The sequence below is a fragment of the Acanthisitta chloris genome, unplaced genomic scaffold (genome assembly GCF_000695815.1).
Source record: "Acanthisitta chloris isolate BGI_N310 unplaced genomic scaffold, ASM69581v1 scaffold6718, whole genome shotgun sequence".
NCBI classification, from domain to species: domain Eukaryota; kingdom Metazoa; phylum Chordata; class Aves; order Passeriformes; family Acanthisittidae; genus Acanthisitta; species Acanthisitta chloris.
In genome coordinates this window covers 1-9,809 of record NW_008686370.1, presented here as the reverse complement: position 1 = coordinate 9,809, position 9,809 = coordinate 1, and the positions used below count along the sequence as shown (strand labels likewise).

Genomic DNA, 9,809 nt, shown 5'->3' with positions numbered 1-9,809 from the left:
AGCAGTTAAAAATTAAGTTTCCCAAAGCTGCACTTTGCGGAAAGCACTTAAACATTTATGCCAGCCAAGGATCAAACCCACATCAAATTACAATGCTCTCCATCAAGGACCGATGAGTATCACAGGAAATAGAAAGGATTAAGGACCTACAAATTTTTACAGCTTTAAATACAGAAATTTCTCTATCCTAGGATAAGGAACATAGGAAAAACAACCATGTACGCTGCTGGACCAACAGATTTAAAAAAAAAAACAGGACGCCAAGACAGAACATGTTTTGCAACATTTCTTACATGACCATCATTGAAAGAAATGACCATCCTATTCTGAAAAAAATTGATCCACTCAAATAAAAGGAAGGGAAGACACTGATGATTGTACTTGCTTTTCTTAGAAAGACAGTTTCATACACTCAACCTGACATGAGAGTGCACCACCTTAACAGCTAAACTACTTATCACCTTTTCTGTGAAGCACTCAAACAGCTAACAGCTAAACTACTTATCACCTTTTCTGTAAAGCACTCAAACAGCTCCAGCACAACCTGACAAATGTACAACAAAAACAAGTTGAAGAATACATACAATATCACTTCCTACTATAATCTTCTCATTCCAAATGTCTTCACCATTGCAACATTTGATTAAGAGCATTACTGAGTATAAAAGTCCTTTGACAAAACAATACTATTTTCAGCCATACAATAAAATCTTTTTATTTTCAACCGATGTCTTTATCACACTCAATCCAATAAATAAATACCCTATGACTTAGGGTAGACTTAATTTACAAAATAAACATGTTGTCAAAATATTTCAGAGGTAAACTAGAACCTGAACCTTTTTTATTATTGTATGTAGACACAAATATGTACACACAGTGCAATGCTACCTTCGTCAATGAAAAGGCTGCACAGAGCTTATTGTAGACAGCTAAGTTGCTGCAAATTAAATCACAGATATCAAAGTCTAAAACTAAGGATGCAAGTATTTATTTCAGCTAGCTGCTCTCTCCAGGAAAAGGTATTAACATTTTTTGATCTTCACAGGTATATTCAAAAGGTTTTCACTTAATGAAGACACATATTTAAATATTTCTTAGACAGTTCCATATACCCCCCGTAAGTATTCCCTCAGAACATATCAGAAAGGATGATAATATCTAACCTGAAACCATTACAAGTTAAGTTCAAAATAGCAGCAGTTTAAAGGAATTAGAGAATGATGGGCTGGGGGGCCAAAAATCTGGCTCAAAAGAAAAGCAAAATAAACTACATAAAATATTTCTACCTGAAATTATTTAACTGTGCTTCTTAATTATACCTATACATTAGTGTAAGCAGTATGTGCCTCACTCTGGCTCTACTGCATGTATACTTAAGACAGACAAGTTTTCCAGCTAAGACAGGGTCACATCTCAACAGAAGAATTAGCTTCTGTACCTCACTGAAACTGTGTTTTGGACCCCAAAACCTGCCCACCATGACCTGGCAGGGCAGAACACAACATCTTGGCACACTATCACTCTTCCTCTTTTCCTCCTTCTCCAAAGTCACCAGCCACATAAGGATTAAGAAGTGCTTCAAGCAAGTAAGAAGCAGATGTAAATGCTTTGTTTTCCTATTTGTGTACATGCATGTGTAACATAGGTTTTCTAACGAGAAAGAAACATTCGGATGCTGCAAGCATGAGGTATGGGATGTTGACTGAAAGAAAGGTATACTCGGGAGTCTTCTGTTTGTGTTACTAAGATTTGCCATTAAAATACAAAGTATTAAAGGTAGATTATGCACGAACAAATGGTTCTCCAGAGTGAAAGAAAGAGTCTTCATACTCAGGAAGTTCAGGATATTGGTAAAGAATATTTAACTTGATAAAGAGGTGATATCAACTTGTCTGAGATTTTACCAACATTCGGCAGAATAGGGCAGATGATACATTTTTTTTAGTTTCTGATACATCTATTTATCTGCTACATCTAACAACATTCTCTGTTTCTACACATTTGCTCATAGTTCTTTTCCTCCCTTCTTACATTAACTGTCTTCAGAAGACATCCAACCCAATTGATTTTGCACAGTAGCTTTAACACATTTCTTGCTGATACATTTAAAGTCCCCATTTACCACGTATACTTAGGAGCAGATCATCTCCACAGCCATCAAATCCAGTCATCCACACTTGCTTGTCCACATAAAAAAACATATTCTGAGAGCTCCCACCTTTCACATCTCAAAAGAACACCAATGAAACTGACATACCCCGGTCCAAGTAGGTGATGGCCCAAGAAGACTTAGATGATTTTGTCTTACCTCTTAAATGTCTACTTCTGACAAATCCAGTCTGGTCTTAAACACAACAGAAAAATGCCACTGGGTTTCCTTTCTTCTTTTTTTTTTTCAAAGGATAATACTAATCTAGCAAAAGAGTTTTTGACAATGAGAGGCTTTTATCTCAAAGCCACAGGCCTAACAAGCTCATCTGCATGACTTTCAAAATCCAAATAACAACATTTTAAAATTATAATCCACTTAGGTTCCTCTTTTTAAATCTTCTGGAATTGGTTAGCTGCTGCCTAATGTGATTCCAGAGCCTGTCTTTTGGTATACAAATACCACCCTATCTTCTACTGCAAAGCTGTGATATCCAAGTTCAAAAGCAATTTGAATAGACATCGTCAAGTACTAGGCTAAAATATCAGGAGTCTTATTTTCCAAACCTAAAATTAATGTTGGGAAGTAACATTTTCTGTCACTAATCTGTCTGCAGCACTCAACAGAGGAAAAAAACCAAATCATACTCAATTGTACAAACAGTAGCTAACTTAGCATACTTATATGTAATGGAGAAGGAAAGTTTTATTTCTTGTCTAATGTTATGAATCTATTTCATCCTCCTCCCCCTCGAAGCTTATTATAAATTACCCCTTCCACATTTGGATTTGTTTTTTATACCTAGAACAAGAAAGCCAACCAGACTTTTGCCACAAACTATTCATTAAGTGTAACTGCTATTACATAAGCACAAAATTATGCAAAGCTATTACCTGCATATGGTAATGCTACAGACAGATCCAAGCCTGAAGACTTTGGTTCTACACTCTTGTAGAAAGTATATTCAAGATGCTTGATTACATCTCGGACACACTCAGTTTGAAGTTACTTTTAATTCAGTAGCAAACATCTCACATTCATTATAAAACCAGACCTGCTCACCTTTGAATTATGAGAGGCACTCAAACATTGTTCTTAAAAATAATGCTACATGTTCTATGAAAGACACATTCACTCCATTACATCACCTGCAGCTCCTGTATTCAAGAAGGAGCGCTGGTACTCTCTTCTATTCTGTGGCCTGAGCACCAGCCCCGTGACTTGCCAGGCAGCATCATCTGGTACAGGGAAATCACAGTCAGAAAGAAGCTAAAGCGCAGAGGCAGAATGTCCTATCCCCAGCAAAGTCCTGCCTGTATTCAAAAAGGTCCACTGAGGGCTGAATATATATTTTCTCCATCTCCTAATCAATATACTGCCTTCTGAACCAAAATCTTCACTTTAAAGTTTAATAAAAACACAAGTACCTTAAATGATATGTTGTATTTACTTAAGAGTACTGCATTTCTGTTGCTACTACTGTTCCACAAACTGATGTCACTAGTTGATATGATTTTCACAAGGTCACTGTGACGATCTTAAAATCTTAACTTACAAGTGTTGAAATGCCAAAACAACTCTCAACACTATGAATGGCAACCACTGGATTGACAGTACAGAGCTCTCAGCTGCTGTTTTTTAACTCAGTATCAAGGGATCACTGTGTGCCCCTGCTGTCAACTTCCCCGTTCACACACAGTAATGACTTCCATTCAGCTGCCAAGACATTCACAATTTGCAGAAAGTACCTTACACCAATCTCCAGTGACAGAGTTTTTACAGACAACTCAAAAAAGGAGCAGAGAAATGAATAGCACAGCCCACTGCAGCACTTTTTAATCCTGTTACAAGTATCACTCAGAGTTTAGCATGAATTAACATTAATCAGCCCTTTGATAGCACTAACCTTATTTCTGCTCTAGAAGTTGTAGCAACAAATGAACAACTTGCCTGAACTTAAGCAAAATGACAAAACTGTTCAAATCTGCCACAAAACAAGAGTTTAGATTGATCTCACAGGCAGAACAGATCAATTATATTAATATGAACAATACATCATTTTAATTGCTGTTCTTTAAATGCAAGTATCTCCAAATAGTTTTATAACACTGCTGATGAAATGTTTAACTAGCTCTTAGTATTCCCCAAGTACTAGCTTTTAGGCACTGCCTTGGCTTCTTTGAGATTCTGTATTTCAATTATAAATAGTCCTTTCCTCCTTTGAGTTGTTAGACACAAGTCATTAAAACCGAGGTGCTTAAAGTTTATTTATCTAGGGATTCACTACAGCCACAGCAGCGATACTCCAGATTGCTTCCATCTTGCTGACTTTCTACACATGGACAAAGCTGATCAGTCCTAAACTAATGACATATTTTAAACAAACTCCACACGCTTCACACACCACCTAAACTCTCTCAAGAGCAAGAAGAAAATCCTACTAAGAATCTGCTGAATCACTGCAGCTCCCTGAAGCACATTCCCTTTATTGAACAGGACTTTAGACGCCTCTGTTTAATTAGTCTCACCAATTTTATTAGTTATTAAAGAACTACAGTAATATTTTAAGTGATGACAAGTGCTAAACTAAAAGAAATCAAATCTAAAAGGCTTTTTGGAACAATTGGATGAAAAAATATCAGTGCTAGAGTATTTCCAGTGTTATTTGGTCCAAAGAAACCAGACAAATATGTTTCCATACTGAACATGCATTATGAACTGCCATTTAATTTCTGCATATGTTAGTCTCTCTTCTGCTAATAAAACTAAGATCAATAATGTATCTTTGAAAATAAATCATCCCAACTGCTATGGCTGAAGTGTATTGTTTTACACTCTGCCTTTATAGATCATTTATTCCTCTGCTTGAATTGTTGATCATTAAATATTCTTAGCAGGAAAGACTATTTTAAACATAACAGTGGTGACAAAAAGCCCACACTGAGGGCACTTTTCCTCTCTTGTCAGGGTCTGCTTAAGATGACTCAACCAGCCCAGCAAACTCAGAATTTCATTTACTCTCCCTTTTCATAATATCCAATAACCTGACAGCTCCCAGATGAGAATTAGCATAATGCATGTTTGGAATCACAGAAAAGGAAAAACGAAGCCTCATAACCGTTTCAAGCCAACTTATCGCTCAAAATTAATCAATCATAGTCAACCTTTCTGATAAATTTAAGACTGTAACACTCCTGTTTATAATGAAATGCTCATACAGCTTCATAGTACTAAGTGCTATTTGCAAGACATTCCAGAAGAAGATCTAAAATCAAGCATCTAACAAGACCAAGATTACATAAATGCATTTTGAGTGCCTGCAGTCAGAGAGAGCACACTAAGAAGCCAATCTCATTAAAATGATGGGGCTTTTTTTCCATTCCAGAACAACTCAACCACATGGGCATAGGAATGCTAATAAATAAGACACAGGGTAACAAGGCATCACACACCAGCTATACAACAGGTCTATGATGGAAACGTACTGAGCTGTACTAACTACTTATCAATTAAATCAACCACCAAGAATTGTATGAAGTACTAATTAGATCAAGAGGAAATGTCTGTCTCGCTTTGCTTCACTCATCTTTATTTCACGCTTCAACAACTTCGTTTAGCTCTGATTATTCAAATCCATAAAATACATTTTTTCTTCAAATCTTCTCTATGGTGCATGCAAGTACAGAATAAGCATGCACAGCAAACATTCTGCATGTCCAAAATATTCCTGAGAGCGCAGACATCTTAGTATTATTCTGCATGTAAGGAAGAAATATTAAGGTCCAGATTTCCACTTCTACACTAATACTAATTTGCAAAGGTAGCCATGTTATTTTAAAGGCCTTTTGTAATGCAAACACACATGAAAGTATAACAAACCATAATGAACACAAACATTTAACTAGTTTGTAAACACCAGTAACAAAGTGAAAAACCATGCTTTCAATTCGCTTTGAAGTAAATTATGACAAAGAAATTGAGACAGCATACACACAAATATTAGCATTATATAGGTACTGCATGTGTCTAATAATATCAAGAATTATTTTTGTTATAAAGTTACAAATAGAATGAATCCTACTTTATCTGCTCTGAACCCTACATTATGTGCTCTCGAATAACAGATCAAATTAGGAGTTCTTAAAAGATGACATTGGTAACAACCAGGGATTCAATAAAGCAAATGCTCCAGGCAGTTCTTTGAAGGTTTACATTAGCAGTCAACGTTACTACTGCTGATGTAAATTTAAGGAGTTGTCTAATGGGGGATCTAATGTGCCAGAAAACAATTACCATAAATCAATTCCCTACCTATAATTCAATAAACTACCCTTGCCAAATGATAAGCCTTCCCCTTCCTGAGGCACACAGGACACTCATTCGGGATTCCCTGGCTATAAAGACGCACCTGTGTGCTATGCAGTAACATTAGTAAATCTATTACAATGAGCTGCAGTGTGCAAAGGGAAAAGAGGTGTTGCCTTGGAAGAAGAAAAGGGCCCCTCCCTTCCACCATCTCCACCTGGAACAGATGTGCTGCTCATCAGGTTACATTTACAATGCAACCCTAGGAAACACTTTGAGATAGGACACGGAACATGTGGAGCAAGTCCAGAGGAGGCCACGAAGTTGATAAGAGGACTGAAACACCTTCCCTATGAAGACAGGCTGAGGAAGTCGGGGCTGTTCAGCCTGGAGAAGAGAAGACTGCGTGGAGACCTCACAGCAACTTTTCAATATCTGAAGTGGCCTACAAGGGAGTTGGAGAGGGGCTCTTTATTAGGAACAGGACAAGGGGTAATGGGTTCAAATTGAAGGAGAGGAAGTTTAGGCTGGATATTAGAAAAAAAGTTTTTTACTGTAAGGGTGGTGAGACACTGGAACAGGTTGCCCAGGGAGGCAGTGGATGCCCCAACCCTGGCAGTGTTCAAAGCCAGGCTGGATGAGGCTGAGCATCCTGGTCTAGTTGGGAGGTGTCCCTGCCCATGGCAGGGGGTTGTGACTAGATGATCTGTAGGGTCTATTCCAACCCCTAAAATTCTATGATTCTATGATTCTAATACAACTGGGACATGTATCAGACCTACTGTACATGACACACACAGGAAGTGCAGTCTGTCCCAGACAGACTATATAATTTAAAAGTAACAAGCTTAGTGTAGACTAATCTATCTGATTCACTGAGCATGGGGTTTTTTGCCCAAGACCTGTAGACATGAAATAATCTCAGACAAACTGCTGATTTCCTATGAGGAAACCTCCAGGTGACAAAATGAAAGATGCCTAGATACACTCAGACATATGGTAGCTAAACCTCTGCATCAGTTTACATTTGAGAAACAGTGGAGAATGATTTGAAAACACACTTTTGTAACATGAGTTAGAAGGTTTTCCTATTGGGCTCTTCTGCCAGTGATAACACAGTAGCAAGGTAAAATCATCTGGTTTAAGTCAGCACTGACCATTTTGGAACAGAAAACAGACTTGAAAAATATTCTGTGTTATATCAATGACAGACAATCATTTCATATTAATTGCATGCTGGTTTGGTGTTATTTTAGTTTGGGGTTTTTTTTTGGAGGGGGACACAGAGGGGTTGTTTATTTCCTTTTAAGTTTTAAGCATACACTAAAACTTGCTGAAGTATGTATTTATATAACAAACAAAGCATATATACCAATTCCCCAATATTTTAAAGGTAGTATAACCTACCATTTCCAGAAGCTTCTTTAGGTATTTTTTAAAATATACCATGTGGAACAACAGTGGTTAACTAACTTGCAAACTTTACTGGTTTGAGATATAAACAGAAAGCCCTTAAAAACTGTACTAAGTGAAAAAAGACAGTGAAAAAGGATGCACTTTTAAAAACCCAGTTTTCTGAGTGATAAATCTATTTAATTGACATCTTTCAGGAAACAATGAGACCTGAGGTTCATTATCAGAAGACCATGAACAGGTAAAAAAAAAAAAAACCTTCAGAAATATTTATCCTTTTTCTTATCTTTATCAAGTCACATCTATAGACAAGTCTGAAGCAGGAAGAATAATACATTTCTAACAAATCACTTACCCCTTTGTGACCTCAAAGGAAAAGAAGGATGCTGAACATGCTTCTATTTTTACAGACTAATCACCTAAAAATAAGCTGCTGAATCACTATAATTATAGTCTAATCATATTATTAACTGAATATTATATTATGATACTAGTTATTATATTAGCTATTATCACAGTAGCATCTCAATGTCTTTGGAACTAAAGGATTCTTGTAATTCAGGAAGAGGCTAAGCATCGAAGCAGGAGTCAGCATTAACCAAACTCCTGTGATGGGGATGTTGTGTCCTCCACTTTTGCCTTATTTGACCAGACAAATTAACCCTTTCCATACCAACACAGGAGATTAGTGCTTCAACAAAAACAATAAAATAACAACAGCAGCAAAACTACACGTATCCCATAGTCTAGCATACAATCAATGATTTTGAAGAGTCAGTAAAAACCACTTACCACACCAATTCCTTCAAAAGCAAATACTGCAGTCCCAAAAAACAGTGGGTATTTCTTCCAGCCAACCACAGGAGGCAGTTTTCGCGGATCTGCTATATCCTGAAGAAAACAAAGCAAAACAGTGCTATGTCAAGCGCACTAGTTCTTCCTACAGTTTCAATTGATGCATTATGTTATAGGAAAGAAAACTCAGTACAAGTTGACAGTTGTGTATACAGTGTTATTTATGATCCCTGGTTTTCCTCTCAAACTTAGTCCTTTACACACATTACAGCCACCTACCCACATAGACACATGCATAGGTATTTATTCTAGGTTCCTATCACCGTCATTAGAAATTTGCACACTTAATTACACTGGTGTATATGAGGGAACATCAATTATAACAAAAAGGAAAGCTCACATCTCAAGTTTAACCTTCTGCAAAATTCTCAGTGTATTTAATTTTCTAACCTGCTCACATACTGCACAGATATTCTTCACAATCATAAGAGGTAGTAAAAGAAAATCTTTTTAATACAAGCTGAGTTCCTGCAGAACAATTAATTACTATCTTCCCAATTTCTTCTACGTAACTTCTCCTATCCCCCCCCCCAGCCAATACTTCTCACTGCCTTCCTCCCCATTCTCCATTTGCCACTCATCAAAATACATAATTTTATTATCTTAAATGCAGCAATATTATCCTTTCTTTGAAACGCACTGTAAAAGTCATGTGTAAAGCATGTCACAGATTTTAAAGCATCTCCTTAAATTAAGATGCCTCAATTAAATACATGATAATTCTGCCATTCGGAAATTGTCAGTCAGTATAAATCTATCAAGGACTAACTGCCACATGCAAAAACACAACTCACCACACTAAAAAAATGGATAATAAACTTTTTTTATACTCACTCTAACAATATACTGGTAAATGATCACCAGGCTGACAGCCATGGACAGATTGGCAAGCGATGAAAGGAAGGACAGGCTCTTAAGGTCACGAATAAAGACCAGGAGGACCAGGAATGGTAGGAAACACAGCATATATATTCGTAAATCAATACTCTTTTTCTCAGACGAACTGCTAGTGGCACTAACATTCATGGGAACAGTCTTACTTTCCAAGAATCCTTCATGGACCTTTATTTTTTTACAAAAAAAA

The 9,809-nt window shown here is 36.9% G+C and overlaps 1 protein-coding gene across 1 annotated transcript in view; it reads right to left on the bottom strand.

Moving 5' to 3' along the window:
• Nucleotides 1-9,793, bottom strand: part of LOC103807359 (proton-coupled amino acid transporter 4-like) — a gene marked incomplete at both ends in the record, with an annotated part of 24,881 nt that extends 15,088 nt beyond the window's left edge. The window contains 2 exons of the mRNA XM_009080086.1: nucleotides 8,663-8,761; nucleotides 9,560-9,793. Coding sequence (XP_009078334.1) covers nucleotides 8,663-8,761; nucleotides 9,560-9,793 — 333 coding nt within the window. The remainder of the gene's footprint in view (nucleotides 1-8,662; nucleotides 8,762-9,559) is intronic.
• Between the last annotated feature and the right edge of the window lie 16 nt (nucleotides 9,794-9,809).